We start from the raw sequence: 22,888 nt of genomic DNA on the forward strand, positions 1-22,888 counted from the left end.
GCTGGCTTGTTATTTTTGCAGCAGATTTTCCTCGGCAGGATTGGTGTTGTGCAGGGTGAGCCCCTCTGTGCTGGAGAGGGTGTGATGGAAGCTGCTTGAAATGATTTCCTTCTGCCTACAAACTCCATCTCTGTTTTGCAGCGGTAATAATTTATTTCAGGAAGCCCTTTCTCACCAGCCTGCTGATGCTGAGCAGGCACTGATGTGACGGGGGGACGGGGATGTTGGTGTACGTGGAACGGCTCATCGGGAATAAAGTTTGTGAATAGTTTGTCAGAATAGAAATAGCTCATTAGTTCTGTGTGTTTGGGCTGATGGGATTCTGGACATCAGCCCAAATGGCTGAGGAAAATTTTTCATGTCTGGCCTCTGAAATGAAAGTGAAATATTGAACTGAGTCTATTTTAGAGCTGTTGGTATTGAAATCATACATTTATTGGTTCTTCTGGATTGGTAATAAAGCCGTAATTTACGTGACATTTTAAATTCTGCGGTTCAGTGTTTGGATGACAGAGACTTCTTTGTTTATTTTATCCACTCTGATGAAAGAAGGTACTACTGATACACCAGGTACATTCACGGGACCATCTCCTTCCTGCTAGTTTTTTGTGAAGCCTGAAATCCACCCGTCCGGGTGGTTGTATTGCCCCTTGCTGCAATACTATTACTTACACGTCTGTAACCAGGGCAGAGCACCTTTCTCACTTTATAATCCAAGTCAGTAAGGTAGAGACCTCGCGTTGATCTGCATCACAAATAACCATCTGAGCTTGGATTGCAGGATGTTCACATTGGTGCCGTCTTCTAGGTAGCAGACTGTGGAAGGAACTTAGGGTGTGTTAGCTGTAACCCATACAGCTGCTTGCCCTGACGTTGTCTCCTAAATTTGTGATTAAAATTAAAAATCTGTATGTTGTATTTCTGCCATAGGTACATTACATTACAGCTCAAACGTGATGATTTGTTTCTCCTTTCAGCTTTATTTAGAGCTATACATTGCTAATGCAAAAAGAATAAAAGTCTGTAGTAGCAATTAAATAAAGCAGTTCCGTTAATGTTCTGCAAAGACTGGTTTGATGCTAGTTATGCTGCATGTTTTCTATTCCACAAAAAAGCAATACATAAATGAAGTGTTTGTTTCTTTTTAAGGGGCTTTTGACTAAATTCTTTAATTTCGCTGGCTGTCAAGGTAGTGTTAAGTAAAATGGGTTTGAACTGCTGTAGTTTTTGTGTACTGGACTAGATGTCAGAAACCTTTGCCATCACTGGAAATTCTGTCACTCTGGATTTACTATCTGTTTCCCACAGCTGAATTCTTAAGCAGTGTGATTTAACACCTTGGCTCTCCATCAGCCGGTCCTGGCATTTATTTGAATGCATTACACCACTGGTTTCCATAAACTATTTTACAATTGTTTCATATAAATGACTGTGTATTTCTACAAAAACCATCTGTATTTCTGCGGAGAGCAGCAGATAACTGTATGTAAAATTCAGTAATGTCACAACAGTGCAAGTTAAGAAAAAACAGATTGAACTAAAAAAAAAGTCTCATGCTTGTGCATAATGTTAAAAGTTTGTTTTCACTATTTAAATATCTTTATTTATTAACCAATATTTGCATTTGTAATGATAAAATCTTTATTCCACTTCAGAGGTGTTGAGGGGCTTTGGGGATTTTTAACGGATAAACAGATTTAAGATGTCCTCATAGCAGCAGGATTTGAGATGTAAACATTCTGGCTTTACAGCTATTTCCTCTCAAACTGTTTACATATTTTCTGTTGTTTTATTGTCATTGCCAAGCACACAATGGAATCCTTGCCCCTTCTGTCATGTTCTAAGAAAAATTCTACAGAAGGAGGCCTGAGACCTCTCTCTGTTCCCAGTTTCTGTGCTCTCTGCAGTGTATCGATCCCTCTCCTTCTTCAGTCCTCTTTTGTTATAGTCCTTGCCCAGTATTCATCTTCTAGCCCAGGGTCAGTGTCCGGCATTGATGGGAAGGGTGGTCTTCACCCGCGCCTCTCCAGAGGCAGACGGTGCCTGAGGGAGGACCTCCCGAGGACGATGCGGTGCCTCGGTTTGCCTGCTCCCAGCCAGCACCCAAGGAGCATCCGCATTGAGCTATTTTAATTCTCCATATGCTGCCCATGTGCTGGCAGAGGGAAAGCTGGAATCCAGCAGTCTTACGCTTAGCGCAACTGATACTTTCTGACACACTATTTGGAATGATAGAAATACATAAACCTCCTCTTTTTTTATGACCTTGTAATAGCTGCAACATATTTCCAGCAAATATTTTCTATAGCAATAATAAAAAAGTGATAACAAAAAAATAAATGTAAATACAGTTTACACTCAAAAGAAATCACACTTTCAAAACCTAGGGTTAGAGCAGTGAAGCAATAAATCATGTATCCTTGTGAAAGGAGAAACTTGAAATAGGAAAGTACCACAGACATCAACATTAAATGTTTATCAACTCCTTTCTTTTGACTGCTTTCCTGTCTTACTTCTGTACGTGGACAGAGCCTGAAACACAGCACATGTTCACTTTTGCTTATTTGCTGTCTGCCTGGCATCTACCGCCTTGGCTATTAGGCGATGACTGCCTAACTGTCTTTAAATTTCTGATTTTTCCTGTGTTATTTTGGAATTACAGCCATACACACAGGAGCAGTCGAGGTCCTGCGTGCCTGGCGGTACTGCGGCGGCAGCGTGCTCCCGCGCTTTCCTCCCAGTTAGCGCAAGTTGGTGTGGATGCATCCTCCATCACCGCACCACGCTGCACCTGCACTGCTCGTCCCCGTGCAGCGACGCCAGCTCTCATGTGCGAGTGCAGCCCAGGCTGTGTGGGAGACGCAGACGAGGGAGGAAGGGAGAGACGCTGGGTGTCACGGGTGTGTGAGCAAAGGGATGGGGACAGGGACAGGGACTGGCCATGCAGAGACGTGGAAATCCTCCTGCAGCACTGTGAAAACTTCTGCCGTTGTTTTGGGTGACGGGCCAAAATATCATGTCCTTCAGCACCATGGATGTTCAGGCAGCCTCATAGCTCCTGGCATAGTGTTTGCTGGCCCACCGGGGACAGGTCTTCATCTGCTGTAAAAGCAGACGAGTTTTACTATTCTGCTGAAATACGGCAGCATGCATATCCCTTTCTGCTGCGGGCCTCAGCAGATCTTGCGTTTGGAGGCTGAAGATGTTCTTGCGCCAGAGTGTTTCTGTAGAGAGTTGTCTGAGGAGCTGTGCCAGGAGAGTAAGTTTTAAAATTAATCCACGAAGAGTAACAAACCACCATGAGCAGACAGTAGTCACTGGGAGATTTGGAAGAGGTCAGATAGGAAGGTGCTGTGCTGTTAAATATGATGTATAATATGTTGCTCATATCTGTTTCTCTCTTGGGTGTGGATGGTGGCAAGTATGACCCCTGTTCATTGAAAGCCAGTATACCATGGCTTCCTTACCAGGCAAACTGCAAAACCGTAAAATTAAATCGTAGCAAAGAGCAGAATTAATAGATGACATATGGACAAATGCACTATACTGAGGAAAAAATCGGCATAGCTTTTGTAGAGCAGGTTGTGCCTCAGAAACCGGTGAGCAGTCTTTGAGGAAGTCGGAGACCATCTGAATAAGGATGATGTGTTTTACATAGCATGCTTAGGTTTCCAAAAAAGATTTGACAAAGGCTCATAAAGCAATTAAGCTGTCACAGGATGAGAAGGAGGATCCTCACATGGATTAGTAATTGATTAAAAGACAGGAAACAAAGAATAGGAATAATGGCCCTCCATTATTAGTAACTAGGTTACTGGTGGAGTTCCAGTGGAACTGGTAGAACCTGCATTGTTCCAGTAATGTGGGGCATGGAAAAGGATGTGAATGCTGATGTGACAAAATGTGCTGTTGATACAAAAGAAGTAAGAATAGTGCAAATAAAAGCTGCCTGTGAGGCACTGCAGAGGTATCTCACAATGCTGAGTGACAGGACAATAAAATGAGAGAGGGAATTCAGTGTCAATGAGTGCAAAATAATATACATGGTGAAAAGCAACCGTAACTATATGTATACAATGATGGGCTCTAATTACCTTCCATCAGTCAAGAAAAGTATCCTGGAATCGTCGTGGGTAGTTCTCTGAACACTTCAGCCCAGTGCTTAGGAGCAGTCAGAAAGACAAATTGAACATCAGAAATTAGGAAAGGAGTAGAGAACAAAACAGAAAGCATTACTATGCCAGTCCATAAATCATGATGTGCCCACATCTTAGTTGTTATATTTTATCTCAAAAAGGATAATATAGAAGTAAAAAGATACAGAAATGGATGAGTGCAAAAATGGATCAGACGTGAAATGAGGAGTAGATGCTAAGTAGAGAAGATCTTTTCTAGTTTGGAAAAGACATGACTGGGTACCAGAGAAGTCTATGAAGTGCATGTGGTAGAGACGGTAAATTGGGAGGGTTTTATCACAGTCGTTCATAAGACAAGAACTGCACGCCCCAAAAGCAGTGGGTTGGCAATGGCTTCTTGAAACAAAAGGAAATTGTTTTTCTCACACAGTGCAGTAAATTCTGGAAGTCAATGTTATGGAAATCAGAAATTCAAAAGTGTTTTGAACAAATGCATGGACCATAAAGGGAGCAGAAACAGCTGACAAAGAGCATAGCTGGAACTGGGGCTTTTGTGAGAATTATAGGAGCTCTTGAGAGGGAGGTAAAGATAAAGGATAAATAGGACGTAGCGATGTGTTTTGTTGCAGAGACTAACACTAAAATATAGGTTCAGTTTTAAACCATCTGGGGTTTTTTGTTTATACTGGTCTTTTTAGTTTAGGTTTGACAAGGCAAACATTAAATATTGAGGTCTTTCTATAATCCTCATTTTACCCTATTAACTAGTTTGGATATAGAGATGGAGATGGGTTTTGTTTGGGGTTTTGTTTAAAGCCTCATTCTCTTTTTAGGTGTTAATGTTTGTTTATTGTGCAGATTCAACCCCTGACAGTGGTATTCTTCATTGCTATTGAAAGTTAATGGGGGAAAAATTGCATTCCAAACATTTGAACCTGTAGTAGTCATGGCTGAACTTAGTTGATCTCTGGTGATCGGTTCAATTTAGTTACGATTTTTAGCCATTAGGCTGGGGCTGAATGATGGTGATTTGGTTGAGGCCAAATGTCTGTAGAAAATTGGCTGTTTGATAAGAGCCCTGTTATCAGAGGGGGATACTTTCTCATTTACATTTAGATGAGTATTGATTATTTATTTACTCAGAGAAGTGAGATTCGTTCCCAATCTTATCTCTCTCGTCTCTGCTTGTCAGCAGAAAGAGAGATAGAGCTCCTGACATCAGCCCAAGATAACAGCACTTTGTAGTGAAGATAAAAGTTGGAATGGGCCTTTTTCTAGTCTTGACTGAAAGGATAAGTTTTAAAAATTAGAACTGATGGGCCATGCTTTCAAAACCCCATTCTGAAGGTTTTGCAGCTTAAATGGCAACAGAATTGGTTTGTTGTTATGCGGATGGCCATTCGCCTTTGGTAAGAGAGCTGCTTAATTTGATTATGCGGTGGGATTCTTCCTGGGGCATCTCTGTATTGTGCCCTAGGAAAGCTGTGGATGTAAATATTGGGGGTTGTTTCCTTGTTTGTTTTCAATTCCTGATAAACCATCCTCTGTGTAAAGGGGTGTCTTGAAATAACGAAGTACAATGGATATCTGTAGGCAGAAACCATGGTGTGGATGGTTAAATGGGGATTTTAGCAGAAGGGATGTGTGTTATGGAGGATCAGCTCCGCAGGTGAGGCGTGTGAGCGCCCGGCTCCAGGGGTGCAGAGTCTGTCGACGTTAGCCCTGTTCCTCCACAGCTGCTGGTCTGTCAGTACACCCAAACAACTCTAGAAGGGAAAAATTGCTGTTACTGGTAGTATTTGCAGTGTGGTTTAGCGTCCTGTATGCAGGATGCTTCACCAGTAGCATGGCCCAAGAATGGAGAAGACCCAATGCCTCAGGCCACCAGATCTGGTGGAGAAGGGGCCCGGCTCTCACGCCCTCCCTGGGGGCTGGGGGACCTCTGGGGCCCCAAACAAATCTCTGCTAGTTTTTGAACAAAAAGATTTTGCTTGAAGATATAGCCAATTCTCTTTCACCATTTTGTGGCTCCTTTCAGACTGCTGCCTTGGTTCCCTCCTTCCTCTCCAGACACACGAACACTTGTTTCTCCAGCCCTGCTTGCTTTAACCCAGCAACAGTTTCTCTCTTTCCAAGTATTTGTGACAAAATTACAGAACTAGAAGAGGAGTTTGTATTCATTAGCTTTGTCTTCTGGGTATTTTGCCCTGGTAACTTCCATTTTAACGTACTTGCTCCCAGCTTGGTGGTGGAACATAATACACATGATTTACGCTCCCCCCTTGCTCCTGCGAGCAGCGCTGTGTGAGAGCCCTGGGCTGCAGCCCCAGCCCAGTGCCGCTGGGTGCGGGACGTGCCGGAGCTGCGGTCCCTGCCGTCAGCGGGGGAGCTCTGCTTGGGTCGCAGGCCAGGACCGCTCCGTGCCAGGATTTTTAAAGGTTTATTTTACAACTGCGCGGAACATTTGCATCAGATTACAGAAATCCATAAAATCCAGCTTTGGTATAACCACTTGAAATTTTGTTGAAATTCCCAGAGCAGTATTCTGTTAGGAGACCATTAAATTACCTAATATTTCTACTGCAATGACATCATTTGAACTTGTGAGAGAAGTCTGGTAGTAAAACTCCTCCACAGAATCAGCCTTACATTTTTCATCTGTTGTGAAGTAGGGGTCATGTAAATGTGTACAGATATTTAAAACACATTATTTAAGAGTAGATACTGTCTAAAAATCCATTTAGACTTTTTTTATTAATTTCTTAGTATTTTCTGTTTTAAAGGAGTTATTCACATGGAAGATTGCCTCAGTTTCTGGTCTGTAGCTCTGTTTCATTGCTTTATTAGCAGACAGTTAATACAGTCTTAACACAAACTGGATAAAACAATTTACGTGATCACAGAATTCTCAAGTTGCTCCAGATAAAAATCCTCTTTTGACATTGGCATGGCGGTATTGAAGGTTATGATTGCCGACGGCTCTCCGCTGGATGGTGGGAAGCTTGTTCAGCAGCGTGAGGATTGTTTCTGAGATGGGTGATGTTCTTCTTTTGAGTGGATCCAGCTGGTGGAATCGGATCCACATGGAGGGACGGTAAACCACTGCCAAGCTCCTGCTTTTAACCTTGTCCCCTTGTCGTCGTGTGCATACGATTCCCTGATAATTTTAAGGCTTTGGTAGCGTTGATGTCTGTCCTTTTGCCCCATCCCGCTGTCTCAGAAACACAGGGGCGAGTCCATCTCTCTCTGCTGGAGAGCGCAGCGTGTGGTTCAGTGCCAGTCCCTGCAGCAGCTCTCGCGCAGCACTGAGCGTATGAAAGACAACTGTATAAATAGAAATGATTTAGTGGGATAGGTGAAGGTATAGTACTTAAAAGTGCGTTTTATGGAATGAGTCTGCTTGGCTCATCACACACGTGTTCTGGGTGCGTCCACCCAAGGGGACGCCTGTGGAGGGCCCGGGTGAGGCTGGGGCTGGGAGCAGAGCAGGGGCTGTCACCACCCCGCGCTCAGGGGGCCCTGCCCGACCATTAATAGTTCCAAGAGGGGCTAATTTCTCTTCTTCCTCTGCTCTCATTTTAAATGTTTTTGGGGTGGGAGTGGGAGAGAGGCTGTAATGAAGAAGCAGGGAGCTGGGACGCGGCGATGGACGCTGGCATCAGCAGATCCCGGTGATCGTGGGCTGCGGCTCAGGTGGAGGCACGAGGCACCGTCTGTGGCAGGAGCACTTGGAGCTAGGGATTTGGTACCAGGCATCAAGAACACAGACACTCAGATGGGAACCAACAGTTCTGCTGGCTTTGCCATTGCTGGGTACCGTTCAGCATTTGGATGTAGTTTGGGAACCTCTGGAAGGTACTTCTTACAAACGGACAAAGCAAGCAGGTTTTGCCCTCACTGATTCTGTTTTTAAACCTACACCAGTCTTTAAATACAAATTGATTTACCACTTTGATACTTGTTTCAATTCAGTACGTTTTGCTTCTGCCTAACAAGCCAGACCTCTGTTTATTTAATTTATTTTAAATTTTTAATCACATTTCCAGTAGCTGGGAGAGGAGAAACGATGGTGCTGTATGTATTTGCCTTTGTGTTGTTTGTGATCGTATGAGATGTCTCTGCTGTTTCTTGAGTGCGGTTTGTTCTGTAAATGCTTCGACCAGCTACATGTGCAGTTGCTGATTGCGCTGGGCAGGGAGGGAGCACTTGTGCTTTCCTCCTGTGGCCTGCAAATAGCCTGGCTCTGTATCTGCTCTGAGAGTCACCGGGAATAAGGGGGCTCCATTTTACGGAGAAATAATGTTCCACTTCGGGAGCAGAACGTGCTCGGGCCGTGTGGTGAGCGCTTCACATGGCTTCTGGGGAGACGAAATGAGAAGCCGTAATTGAAATTCTGCTGTAGTAAATTTAAAATTAATTGGCTAACAAATTCCATTTCTTAGGCATGCCATCTGAGGCTAAAATACTTAATTTTTTTGTATGTTTTAAATATTTCATCGTATGCTATCATAACTCAAAGTCAGGAAACACTCAGAAATATTTTAAGTACTGATAAAGAGGGAATAGATTTCGTTATTTCAGTTCTAGTTTTTTTGTTACATTAAGACCTGGTTAAAGGTGCTTTGCATCACTTAAATTTTTTTTCAGGTATCTGTTTAGCGTTATTTTACCAGATTATACAGAAATTACGCAGCTGAGGACTTTGTGTGCACTTCAGCTCTCGGGTGTGAGAGAATGGGAGATCCACCTGCGCTGCTTGGGGGTGCAGCGAGGACGGGAGCGCATCTGCCGCCACCAGCTCCCACCTTTGGAAGTGGCTTTTCTTCTGCCTGGGGTCCCACGTGGAGTTTGGCTTAACCGAGTCACACCTCTCATCCTGCTGTTCGGACAGCAGGCCTGGAGCTGATTTACAGGGGTTTCACCTGGAATTGTATTAGTGTGTTCTTTTTTTATTCCAGTTAAGGCATATAGTTTAAGGATCCATTCAACTAAAAGAATTTTTTTTTTTAAAAGTGGCCTAATTTTTGTAAAAACAATTTTTAAATACATTTTCTGTAGTTGGAAAACAGTTTTTTTAAGTAGATCATCTTTCTTGCGGTGATTTGGTTTGAGAAGAAGGAAGTTGGCACCTGAATCTTGAAGATCTACAGTTAAATGCAATGTATATGAAAATAATTCATTTGAAGCAATAGCATCTGTACATGCTTACGTTTGATGCAGTTCAATGTTAGCAGTGTACAGATCTCTGGATCTGCTCCTTGCAGCCGCTGGGCTGCTGGGTGATGCCAAACTCCACCCGGCACGTTGTCTCATGTCAACCTGGAAAGCAGTGCCGATCGCTGCTGATGTGTAAGGAAATCCTCACCCTGCGCTTCAGAAGTGCAGCCTTTTGAGAAATGCACCCTTGGCAGAGGTAGGAATAGCTAAATCGGGTGTCATGGAGCTGATTTTCATGACAAAACGCAATTCATAAAAGAAGGGCTGCTTTCCTTCCCGGATATTTCTCAGTCCTCTGTGCAGACGCTGCCGAGGCTGCGACAGCTTTACCTGTGCAGCCAGGCTTTTCTTGGCTTTCCACACCTGCAGAGGGTGTGAGTGTACGTTTGCTTGAGCCTGCGCTCAAGAAGCAGGCTTTAATCCCAAGCTGGAAGAGCAATGTGCTTGGGTATGCAGGGTAGCTCCTGCCTGGGCCGGCTGTGGCTCGTGGGGCTGGACTGAGGTGTGCTGCAGCCCCGGGCAGCGCGGGCCGGGGCTCCATCCCCCAGCAAACAGCAGCCGGGGTAATGTTTACAGCAGCCTGTCTTCAGTCTATAAAGAGCCACAGAGAGGGCAGAGCAAAGCGGAGCAAACACATTGTGCTTTTTCACATCAGGAAAGATGCCGAAATAATACAACATAGATATACACCAAGGTCTGAGTAGATATTTCTTACAATACCTCTGTCTTGCAGCATGGGCAGGGTGTTTAATGCAGGCTCCTCTGGTGTAGGAATGATACAGAAATGTTGGACGGGAGTTTGCCAGGTAGTGTTGTTAGACAGCTGAAGATGACTGGAATATGTTGTTTCCTTGCACACCGTCCTCCGCCTTTTTATGATAGGGCCCTTCCCTTTGGCAAAGAGCTTGAAACGTAAACATCTACCTGCCTTATTTCTAGGCTACGAGTAATCTCATGTTAGTTGAACGTGATAAGCCATCACTTTGTTAGAAAACAGATGATTTTACAAGTTACTTTATGTTTCAGGTCCTCAGTATCGGCTGGAGAAGCAGAGTGAACCTAATGTCCCAGTAGATTTAGACTGTACCTTGGAGAGCCAGAGCACTTTGGAATTCTGCCTTGTCCGGGAGAACAGTATGTTTCCCCTTTTCACTTTTGCTCTTGTAAATTGCTTAAACTCACATAAGTTATGTATTTTGGAATACAAGCTGTACTGTCTGGGCAAGTAAGTTTTGACGAGACTCTCTTTCCTGAGGCACTTCTCAGTTGTGCCAAAACAATATTCCAGAGGGAAATGATGGATTTCATACCTTCTAGTAAATAGTCTGCATCCTGTTTATCACTTCATGATTAATCTTTTTCTGTTAAACTCTGCTCTGTAAAGTTATGACCAACCCTGAAAAACACTGGAAATATGAAACTTTTTCTGTTGCAGGCATTGCTTAGTGATCGGTCTGCAGTGTATTTTGCCATGTCAATACGGCTGTTAGAGGCACTGTTGTTTTTCTGATAGAATTTAAAGAAATTAACCATGCAGATATAACTAGAGCAGTTTGATGATTTTTGAAGTGCTAGACAAATAATCTTCTCTCCAGCTATGCTCAAATATTTTTATTCTGTTACTGGTTTAATGGTCCTAATATTATTTCCTGATTTATTTCTTTACAAGGAATTATATGAAACTTAAAAAAAAAAGAAAAAAAAAAAAACAAACCACATGTAATATTGATTTGCATTTGGCCGAAGCCGCATTTTGGCCCATCCTTCATGCTTTCCAACAGTCATGCTCTCAGTTTTGGGGTTTTTTTCATTCCATTTTAATTTAGCTGTAAAAATGTTGATTGTACCAATGAGGAAGCCAGTAGCCTTCATGCTCTCAGCCAAGACCATGCTCAGAGTGTTTGCTGCAAACAATCACAGTAAGAGCCTGTTTCAAGTAGTAGAAGAGTTTGTTTCTTTCTTTACAAAGATCAGACCTTTCCGTTTTTGCTTTTTGTCTATAGCATTTCGTATTTTATCCTAGAACGACAGCAGAGCATCCCCGAAGTACCTCCTAATTCCAGTGGCAAGTAGTAGACTCTGCTCCTATTTGAGGAGTAGCAGAGGTGAGACGAGCTGCCACGAGCTCTCTGGTGGTACGTCAGTGCTGGAGCTGAGATGAAGCACTCACAGTTCTGGCTGCTGTTCTCTGTAGAGTGGGACTTGCTCCCAAAATATTCTTGATGCTCCTGGTTTATTTCTTCATAAAATGGTTCTAAGAAACTGTAGGAGAGAATGCGGCAGAAGGTAGCGGGGTGCTGTGCATGAGGAAATGGAGCAGTTGTAACCTCGCTAATCAAGTTGCACTCTTCCACAAGCCAGAATTTCCTGACGTCTGCATCCCGGCTATTATTTTTGTATTGATTTTTATTCTATGAAAAGATGCATACTAGTCATATTTTCATAGGTTTTGCACATTTTGATTAAAAATAGCATTTTTTTAATCCAGGCTCTGTAATTAAAAGTATATTGTATATACTGCATTTTTAACGTATTTTCATCATCTGTGGAGGAATCCACGCTGTGGCTCATAGCTATACTACTCATGAGTGACTAGGTTCAGGTTGCACCATTACTTTAATAGTACATCTGTCGTAAGTTTGTAAGTGGTTTAGCAGGAGGTATTATTCTGTCTACTCTGCATCAGTAGCAAATGCTCCAGGAGAGCCTCAGAGACCTTGTCTCAAAATAAATGTCAGTCGTAATGTTGAGGGAACACTTTTCCCTTTCCTTGGAGTCCTTGTGCAGCGACTGCTCCTCATCCCTCCTAGGCGAGGGGACACAAACACAAGCTCCTCGGCAGAACAGAACGTGGAAAGGTGTAGGATAGATTCCTGAGGCTGTCGAGTGAAAAGTACTCTGAATTCTTGAGCTCTCCTGGCCCTCGTTAAGCGAATCGACAGTGCCCATCTAAGAGCGTGACCTGGAGCCCCTGCTAGGACGGTGATTTCCCCGTAATGGGGAATGCCCTGGGCTGGACCCCGAGGGCTCTCCCGGAGCTCCCCGTGCTCCTGGTGCTGCTGCAGCTGCCATCCTCCCCTGCTGCAATGGCATCACATCGGTAGGTGGTGGCTTTTTGTCCCATTCATGGGTCTTGTGTTTGTCAGCCAGCGCTTGGAACATGGAAAAGCGAAGGCAAAACAGACTCTTTGACTCTGTAGAGTTCAAGAGCAAGTCACTGTTTTAGTTTGTTCAAGGCTGACAGTAATCTAGGCAAAATAATAAATGCTTACATGAATTCTGTCTCTCTTCTGCTGTGCTATTACTGAATGTTTTCTGAAATGATACCAAACTCAAATAAGGGATGCAGGAGAAAGCTTCTAGTTATAGTCATAAGCAACTCCTTATAGTTTCTCCCCCAAAATGTGGGTGAATTTAAAGTGATCTTCCATTGTCCCTGCTCGGGGATATATGAAATACCCATGCAGTTAACTCTCTACACGCGTAGATGTTCAAGGACAATGCAGTATATAAGATCAGTCATAATTCATGCATTGTACACAGCCTGGTTCCCCCAATACACAGTAAGAAATTGGATTTTGTAGTGCTTAAGGAGCTATCTTTTCACATGGCATTAGAATAGAAATATTGACAGTTTTGCACTATTAATAAAATAATCGCTTGAAAATCCTAGCATCAAAATGAAATACTCATTTTGTGCATTTTGTTTTTATTTAAAATATTTTCAGCTTAGATATGCCAGTCAGGAAAAACTCTGTTATAACAGCTATTATTTTTAAATGTACTCTTCATAGTCTCATATTCATTTATAAATATATATATGTACGATGCCAAACATCTGCTAGTAAAATAGATGCCAGTTTCCTTTGGGCAAATAGAAAGTTTATATTTCAGAGTATTAAATGAAACAGATAACTTTCCATTATTAAGAAATATGTATGGAGAAAACCCCTATCTACCCAACATTTACTAATAGCATTCAAACTAATAAACTGTTTCCAGTATGCAGAACTTTTTAACTCACACTAAGATTTATCTCTAAACTAAAAGCCTGCACTTTGTAATGTGAAATGCTTTTATGTGTAGTAGCAAACTATTCATGGCTAATTTAGTTTTATTCTTACCATCTTACTTCTGGAAAGTTCCTCTTTCTCATTTTATCATTAGATAGTAATTAGTATTCAAGGGAAATTGGTCTTAATATATTAAAATTGGTTTAGTGCCTTTAGACCTGTACCAAAGCCAATGTCTTATTGGAAAATGTAATTGGGGACTCTGTGTATGTAATTAATTGTATTACAATTAAGAACTTTCATTAAGCAATATACTAGTACATTAAAGTAATAAGGGACATTTTTGCAATGCAGTTAACTTTATATTTTGTTGTTTTATTGAGGAAATACAGGTTCACTTGCTCCTGAATAGGCTACATAAGGCATTTCAATATTCTGATATTACTAATGTGTCATTTTTATATGTCCTCTAGTGCTTACAGGAGTCCCTTTTGGATAAGGCTCCTTGTTTCAGCTTCTGACTTATTTTCAGACTTGTGCTTCCAGTGCCTGTTGTTTCATTACTGTTTGTCTCATCTGAAAATCAGGATTTTCTATGAGGAAATTGGACTGAGCTACAAATATAACTCTATTTCACAGTAGTTCAAGTAGTTGAACAAAAATACTACTTCTATACTGAACCTGGTTAAAGGAAAAAAAAAAAGAAAGAAACAAAGCAAAAAAACCCCAACAAGAGAGTAAAGATCTTCAGCAGTTGTTTCCAGACTGGGAAATATGTCAATTTTCTGCATGACCATCAAATGTAGAGACTGCAAACTAGTGCCATGACTGTGACTTCTGAAACACCGTAGTGCTTCACCACAGTGGTTGTCTTAAAGCGTGGCAGTGTGTAGCCCTTGATACCATTTCTGCTTTTTATTCAGCTTCTGTGGGCAGGAAACACCACTCCGCTTATTTTGAAAGTAGGAGGCTGTAATGGTTTGTACGGTTTTGCTGCACAAGCAATCTGAGCAGAGATGGAGAGCAGTCCGACTGGCTGTCGGAGTCGGAGTCCCTCCTCTGATGAGGACCGAGACAGGAGAGTTGATAAGAATCAGATGGATAAAGAAAAAAGACACGTAGCTGCATGGAATGTGTACACTTCTGTATGAGATCTCCCTCCGTCCAGCACCATGTGTTCTCACACGGTGACTTTGGTTTTAGGGATTTAAAAACATCATTTCTGTGACAACATCGTCAGCTGTGCAGTGTCTGCGGTTCTGTCCAGGGGATGGAGTCTGCAAACACAGACTGCCTGTGCTCTCCACTGAACCGGACCTAACTTAATTGTAACCTACATTGCGCTCAAAGTTCAGCAGCGTGGGGCAACCTGCACAGTGTATGCACGGCCCTGAGCGCAGCACTGCCAGGGTGCCTGTAGTTGCTGCTGAGTACAAGCAATTGTAATGAGTAGAGCTTGTAAAAGGCGGTGGGAAGTTGGTCTCAAGTTGTCCCGGTAGTGCCCAGCGTAGCGCCGAAGCCGTGGCTGCCGGTGCAGGGCGTGCCGGCTGGCTGTGCGGGCAGCAGACACTGGCTGCTCTGCCCCTGCAGGCAGCTCCCACGCTGCCGGCCTGAGCCCTGTGTCGAGCACCAACCTCATTCTGCCGCCGCGCACGCACTCCGAAGGTAGGGTGGAAGGATTGGCACCAGATGTGGCAGTGCCGGGATGCCGGAAAACCAAGAGACTCCCTGTTTAGCTGTGCCACGCGTTGCTCCGTCCCTGGCTTGGGGATGGTGGGACAGAAGCACGGGCTTCCTCCCAGCCGTTCTTTTCCTGCTCCGTTCATGGATTTTCCTACCCTACTTCACCAATAATTAAACCCCTGTCCTGGGCTAAGGGAAATGCCTCCCTTGTAGCTGTGCTTCGCACTTCATGCAGGTTTTTATCTTGTGCCTTGTTTATCTCACACCTGACTTCTGCTTTTTTCACTTTTTCTTTCACAAAGTAAATCTTAATTAGGTAGACTATAAGGAAAAAATACAGAGGTCATTGTAAACTGAGTCTCCATGTCATTATGTGAAGGCGTTTGTTTCTGGAATAGGAATCTGTTCCTCCCGGGACGGAGCGGTCTCTCTGCCAGCAGAGCCGTATTGCTGGGTCGGGTCGGCTCTTGGGCTAAATAATAGACTTGGAGCATCCACTTTACTTGATTGTCTTCCCAAGCAGAAGCTTTTACATTCAAAAGCCACACTGTGATCTCCATTACAAATACCCTGACAGGCCTGTAAATATTTGACAGGTTTATTCACAGCTGCTTGCATGTGGAAAATATTTTTATGATTTTTCCCCCAATCAGCTGATGGAGATGGCTCTTCCCTCCGCTGCTGAACACCGGCAGTCTCGCAGACATCCTCGCAGAGCTGCAGGGTAAGAGCAATATGCCAAGTTCTGCAGTCAGGTTTTTCCCTGCAGGGCATTTCTCTCTGTTGTTACTGATATTACTGCTATTATCCAATGCGCCCTCAGGGGTCCGCGTGTCTTGCCATCTTTAGACAGATGATCTGTTTTGATGGTGGAGTTCCTGGCTGCTCTCCCAAGAGCAGCAACTGTAGAAATTCTGTAAACCTGAATCCATTCACGAAGCTTCATAAAACAAAGTCGGCAGAGGTTAGTGATACGCGGAGGATCTGAAAGGCTTCCAGAGCAAAATCCCACTGTTCGGCTGCTCCGGCTGCGGCAGTTAATGCTCCTGCAGTTTAGACACTGACAAGGCACTCGCGTTTTTAGTTACAGTGACAGCTTTTTCCCCTGGATATGATCTGGCAGGCTGCTAGTTTTCTTTCTAATACTTTTAATTTGGGTGTGTGAAATCTGAGAAGACTCGGCTTCGTAATAGCTGTGTGAAGTCGACACGTAGTGTCCCCACGTTGCCGGTAATGCACTATGGACGGTGGGGTTGGGGCGGTTCGAGGCCGGGCGGGGAGGCTGGGAACACAAAGGCAGCAGTACCTGCAGAGCCTCGCGTGAGTCGTGATCTTGTGACGTGTTTAAAGAACGTTTCGCAGGAGGTGTGAGGACGAGGTTAATATGTTGCCATTCTTTGTGTTATTTCTGAATTTCTTATCGCTACCGATTCAGGTTGTCTGTTGGTGCTAACACTTCTTTACGTACAACACTGTGCTTAAAACCCCGCTATCAATACAGTGCTGCCCGTTGCACAGAGGTGAGAGTCTCATCACAGACAGTTGGACTCGATGATCTTAGAGGTCTTTTCCAGCCTTAATGATTCTATGATCACCCGCCGTTAAAACGCTGCCGCGCGTTGGGAGGAGGCAGCGCACAGCGCAACCCGCCGCCGGAAACGGCTCGGGGGAGGCGGCTTCTCTTTGAATCCTAGAGCGGGGCTTCATTAGGGGCAGCACTAATGACCTCCCTGCAGACGGGGGTGCACGGGGCTCAGGGTTCCTCTCCCCCCCCCTACCAGCAGTGACCCCTCTGCGCTGCTTGGCTTCACGCTGTGTCACTGACTCTGGGGGTCCTTCCCTGCCCTGCCGTGTCCCCGTCTGTCCCCAGCCCCTGACTCCCCGCGGGCAGGGGGTTCCCGTTGTGGCCACGTGCTGCGGGGACGGGGCTGGCTGCGTGACGGGGAGCCGCTGTCAGGGCTGAACGGGCATTTCACTGGCTTCCGTCGGGGGAAGAGGGTCCCAGTTCGCTCTCGACAGCAGGGCAGCAGGGCCACTGCCATCCTCCTGCTTTGCTTTCAGGCACCGCCATGCCACAGTGTTTCAAGATGCTTTTAAGTGCACCAAAAAGTTTGACATATCTCAGTGTATCTTTGAAGTACTGCAGCATGAGGGTTTGACATGATACATTATGATAATCCATAGTATAGAGACATTAACACAGGGGTCTTTGACAAAATACATTGTAATGTCTCTGAAGGAGCCATTACAATTTATCTTGTCATTCTGGAGCCTAGAGTGGTTGCAATGTTAAGATGGCTCTGCATAAATTCACATGTAGACTGTTTCATTTGATTTTTGGAATTCTTTCAAGTCGAGTGGCACAGCCCAATTTGTAGCTTAACCCTTTGCTGTCCCCCTTCCCCAGAGAAAGGTCCCCAGTTGCCTGTCAGGAGGCTGTGTTAGGAGCGGCGAGGAGTGGGCATCACTCTCGCCCGCTCTCCGGTGGGCAGGGTGGAAAGCTTATGTGACTAAGGTCTATGAAATGTGAAGTATTGAATATGAAATCTCCTACTTTATGCTCTCAACATGCATTTTGACTCATTTAACAGCAAATGCTAACCTTACTTTGATACAGACATGAAAGAGATTTGTCATAAGCAGTGACATTTGTTACTGAATTAACAGATAGAAAAGGGAACGTTTTCAGCCAGCAGGAAAAATGCTCCGTGCTCAGGTGGCATTTTTCTTCTCTCTCGCCTACATTTGTCCTGCTTATGGCCACCACCCCGAACATTCCCCTTGCTGAAGCAAACGGCATGTACTTCTGCAACTCTAAATTACCCTGTTGAAAGGGAGCCTGCTTCTGCGTCAACAGTGTGTGTCTGAGACAAGTGCCAGGGTTTTCCTCCCCTGGGAGCCATGGCCTTTCCTGGCAAACTGTCCCCGTGTCGTCGGGGCCCAAACATGGAAACTCGCTGTAGCTTCCCTGCAAGCTGAGGTCCCCGAGCGGGATGGGCATTTACATCCCCAGAGGGAGAGGTCAGTGCGGGAGGCGTTAGTGTTGGGGCTGCTCCAACTGTGCAAGTCTCGAACAAAATTAATACAAAAAAATCTGGCAAGTTCTTAGGCTGCTTTGCTGGATCTTTAAGACCTGTACTAAAATTCCATCATCTCATCTTCCCATTATTAAAATTTCAGCAAAATATAAAGTTTTCATTAATCTCCTGCAGCAAATTTAGTACTCTGAACTGGCAGTTGATTCAGCTTTTAGGACTACATTAGCTGGGATATTAAACAAAACGTGTCATTCTTCAATACCTTCTGTAAGAAGCTAAATCAGTTTTCAAACATATTTATACCACTTTATCTAACAGCATCTGAATGATCATTTACAGCTGAGATGCTTTATTAGCAGCTGGTATAGAAATTACTCTGTGCAAAATTATATATCGCATTATAGTAATGTTTCAATTGGTGTTAATCCAACGTCATAAAATGTAAAAAAATCTTTAAAGTGCATTATATTTTTTCAGTAATTGGCATTTTGGCTTAATGAGATGTTACCTTTTATAAAGCCAGTACCTGCAGTAGTAATGAGAATACTAATCAGTAAATAAAGCGCAGCTTCGGTACCGCAGGGCTGAGATCAGAGTGCCCAAGGTGTTGCCAGCGCTGCAGCAAGATGCCAGCGTCACATCCCACGTGGGGGGATGCTGAGACACGGGAGAACTGTGCTAGTGCATACGTCGAGGGCGGCACCCGAAAATACTGCCTGTCCCTGGCTGGGGACAGGCCCCCCTTCGCCAGGCTCCTTCCCGGGTGACAGGCTGTGGGCGTCCTGGCGGGGATCCCACGAGGTCCCCCCGTGGATGTCTGCGGCCCAGGGATGTCTCGTGTCACATGAGAATCTGCCGCTGGGATGTTGTGCTGCTCTTCACATGGGACGCAAATGTGTATCGTAATGTCCTTAATGAATTAGTGATTTTGTGATTTTTGTCTTTGGATGGAGGGTGAGAATTTCCTCCTCCCAGAGACATGGACTTGAGCGTTCTGTTCTTTCTTAAAAAGCCATCTGCAGCTGCAGACGTCACAGCCGTACTTACGTGCTAGCTGAATCGTATGCTGGATTTTAAACCTCTTGTTCACTATTGTTGGCTTGTTTTGCAGGTTCAAGAGGAGAAGAGGTCTCGGAGGAGGACCCTCAGATCGATATAGCTACAGTTCAGGACATGCTCAGTAGCCACCATTACAAGTCCTTCAAAGTCAGCATGATCCATAGGCTTCGATTCACCACTGATGTTCAGTTAGGTAAATCAATCCATACTATAACGCTTAGGAAGATGGAACAGTTCAAACCTTTGGCCCTCTCTAATAGTTGATTGTCCATCTCAGACGTTTTTAAAGCAGTCATTATCATGTTGGTCTATTTTATCGTGGAGCACATCGCTTGAAAGTGTTGCTAGCATTTCAGCAGTTAAAAAAAAATTGCTTTCAGTTGAAAATACTTCAGTATTTTTATTATCCACAATCAGCTAGCACATGTTTCTTCTGAAAGAAGGCCATTATTTAATGACCCCATCTCTTTTTTTCAATCTAGGCTTCCTAATGGAAAGCTTCTTGCCAACTGTTTTGTTATTTTTAAATGAGGCTGTGCAAAATTGGGAATGATTAAGTTCTTCCTTTTCTGAGACTGAAAGATTTTAATGACCAAGTGGAAATTTGAGGTGGAACAAAATAAAACTAGCATTCTCTAAAGGTTTTATATTGTCCTTATTAGCTTTCTGAATGCTTTTGAAAACCTGAAGGCCAAGGGATGACAGAATCTTGAATTATAAAAGCCCCATTACTGTTTTAAAATGATTGAATGGCTTTTTATCTTTGTGTTTAAATTGTGAAAATTTGATTAATGATGCATTGGTAGGTGACCTGTGACATTCCTGCAAATACCTTCCATAAAGAAATGATTCAGCAGTAAAACATTAAGTGCTGTGATGTTTACAAAATACATTTATTCTGTAGAATTCAGTAGAATTGTTAAATTTACACTATAGCAGTTTCTGTATTATTGTCACTACAGTCTCTTCATTCTTCCATCCTTAAGCACATATAAAGTATATGTCTAAAACTTTTACAGAAGAGGCTTTCTTAGTTTATTTTGAACTGTCTTGTTAAGGCAGGATTTATATGCTGGTGCTGAAGCAGGACAGCGCTGGGCATGTTTTCTGCTTTTGAGCAAACTATCTGGGTGTGATACTTTGCTTCCAGTGAAGTTTGACTCACTGTATCTGGAAAGTGTCAGAAATGAGAACTTGAAAAGGTCATGGCAGATCACTAAAGATAAATGGTTAAGGGAGAATAGCTGTTAAATGAAACAAATGGCTTAACTTGTGAGGCAGTGAAGGAGCTGACCCTGTCCAGTAGTGTAAGGACCATAAAATTTCCCTTTTATAACAATATGTGAACTTGTATATTTTTGATGGCAGTACACTGATAATGTGATTTTTATAATGTAATTACTTTTTAAAAATCAAAGAAAACCCCAGTGAGATATTCAAAGTTTGGGCAAATGTACAGCATCAAAACTTCTAAATAAAGTCAAAATAAGTGTATGTGGTTGGGTTTTCTCATGAATTTTTTGAAGATATTGAAAGGGAAATGCTGGTAAAATAAGCATCGAGGTGCTATTTGGATTAGGGCTGCCGGGTGTTAATGTGTTCAACTGCTGCGAGTGACAGACTGCTCCATACAACCTGAAATGTAAAAAACGTTATCTAATTTTTTTTCATCGTTCATCAGTAACTGTGATTCGGGAGCTATTCTGTGTCAGTTTAATGATGGCCGGCTGCAAAGACCGGCATAGCAATCGTGCTACATTTCTGTGTGGCATTTTTATGCCATCAGTTTTATGTAACAGCCATAGCAAAGCGACAGTTCTAGCGGATGCCGAGAATCCAAGCTAATTCCGTTGCTCCTTATTGACAGTATCGATGATGTTGGTAGCTGTGCCGGAGCCTATCGGCTGTCAGGCTAGCTGAAATGCTGTGCAGTGCTTGCACAGAAAATATCCACGTGGTTTTGGGGGCGAATCCCAGTTTCCCAGGCTTCACGTGGAAGGGTGTTTACGTGTGACAGAACCCAGAAGTGGTGGAGAAAACACTCAACGTAGCTCATCTCCAGTCCCTGCCGTTTGCTCCGACATTGTAAGACATACACGTCATTGAATTTGAGTAGGTTCGGCGTTGGGTTTTATTTCGGTTGCATAGAACAGGTAGCAGTAGTGTGAGCTATGTTTGTGAATTACTGCTTGCATACTGGTACTTTTTGAAACGTTGTAGCTGTTTTGAGGCCTGATCATTGAATTTGAGGCAAGGTTTACCAAAAATATTGGAGTAAGCTTGATCTTCTGTACATTGTGCATAGTTCTTCTTGACAGTAAAAAGCGATACGTAAATGACCGTGGGAGGGATGACCACCTTTTGACTGATGGTTTTATTACAGTGGAAAGCTTTAGCCGTAGCAGTTTAAGGTCTGGGGTTTTATGTTTTAGCTCATATTACAGTGTAATGCACATACAGTAGTACTCTCAACATTTTTACAAAGGTTCTATCACGTTGTGAAAGAATAAGACACATTTGCTTGTGCATCACATTAGCAAAATTAGAAGCAGCATATTGTCTTGGAAAATTACTGCTGACAAGTATTTCAGAAAAGGCGGGGGCAGTTGCAGACCCCAAAAAAGGAAGCAAGAACAGAACAGCGTTACTGGACTAATACATCGATGACATTTCTTTTGATAAAATGAATGAATTAAGAAAATAGTAGAAGCATTTTTACTTGGTTTTTGAGTATGACTAGTTTGTGCTGTGAGACAGAGACTGCAGAAGCCACATACATAATACTGTTTTGATTTTAGTTTTCAATACATACAGACTGTGAGAACAATAACACAAAAAAGACAACATTCTTTGTCAATGTGCTCCTTGGATGTGTGTGAGCTTAAGCCAGTGATGTCGAGATACAGAAATAATGGATGAAGTATACAGCAACAATTTGCAGATAAAAATAATAGAAGTTAAAGTGTATTTTACATGATAAAAAAAAGATGAAAGAGGAGGAAGTCTGTTACATCTGAGATGGTTACAAAATCCATGCTTGGTGAAGTAGCCTCTGCTGAAAAGATTGATGCAATGGGGAGTGACCTTGGCTTGGAGCAGGAGCTGGTGATGTATGTATGAGCATCTCTCTGCTAAATGGACCCAGATTTGTAGCACTAATATACATGGAAGCCCAGAACCAAACTCAGGATGGCAATAAATCAACAGCCACTTTGGGTGTCATTTCTGGTTTATATTCCACTATTGTTCTATCACTTTAATTCATGTCACTATCATCTGTTCATCTGGAACAGTTTTATATAATTTTCCAGTGGAGTTACCTGACAAATCCTATCAAATTAACAAGGTGCATTAACAATATTGACTGACTGTGAATTCTGAAGTTGCAGGACCATATAGTGAAAATTTTTTAAGGATATTTTCAGGGGTGACGTTTTTAGAGGAAGGGATGGGAAACAACCCTCGCACACAAAGAATTTGCATCTTTATTTTTAGAACTTGCCTTGACTTTTTTCAGCGAGAAAATAAGAACTTGTACCATCAACTTCGCATATTTTCCTTAAACTACAGAAAATGCCGTTTTGAATAATTAACCATTACAGTGAAATAACAATGCCGATTTTAAATAATCTGTCCAAAATTAAATTACAAAACAAAATGGGCTCCAGATACAGCATCAGCCTGCTCAAATTACCTAGTTCTAGCAGTCCTTGTGTTAATTGGACTCTTGATACAATGGTTA

General features: G+C 43.1%; 1 protein-coding gene across 3 annotated transcripts in view; it reads left to right on the top strand.

The window, feature by feature from the left end:
* The window catches only part of MAPKAP1 (mitogen-activated protein kinase associated protein 1), a 97,996-nt gene that overhangs the window by 59,531 nt on the left and 15,577 nt on the right, over positions 1-22,888 (top strand). The window contains exons 7-8 of one of the 3 annotated variants that reach the window (XM_009334308.1): positions 10,380-10,487; positions 19,199-19,339. In XM_009334308.1, coding sequence (XP_009332583.1) covers positions 10,380-10,487; positions 19,199-19,339 — 249 coding nt within the window. The remainder of the gene's footprint in view (positions 1-10,379; positions 10,488-19,198; positions 19,340-22,888) is intronic. The other 2 variants (XM_009334324.1, XM_009334316.1) reach the window with 2 other exon arrangements.

The sequence above is a fragment of the Pygoscelis adeliae genome, unplaced genomic scaffold (genome assembly GCF_000699105.1).
Source record: "Pygoscelis adeliae isolate BGI_AS28 unplaced genomic scaffold, ASM69910v1 Scaffold150, whole genome shotgun sequence".
Taxonomy (NCBI): Eukaryota; Metazoa; Chordata; class Aves; order Sphenisciformes; family Spheniscidae; genus Pygoscelis; species Pygoscelis adeliae.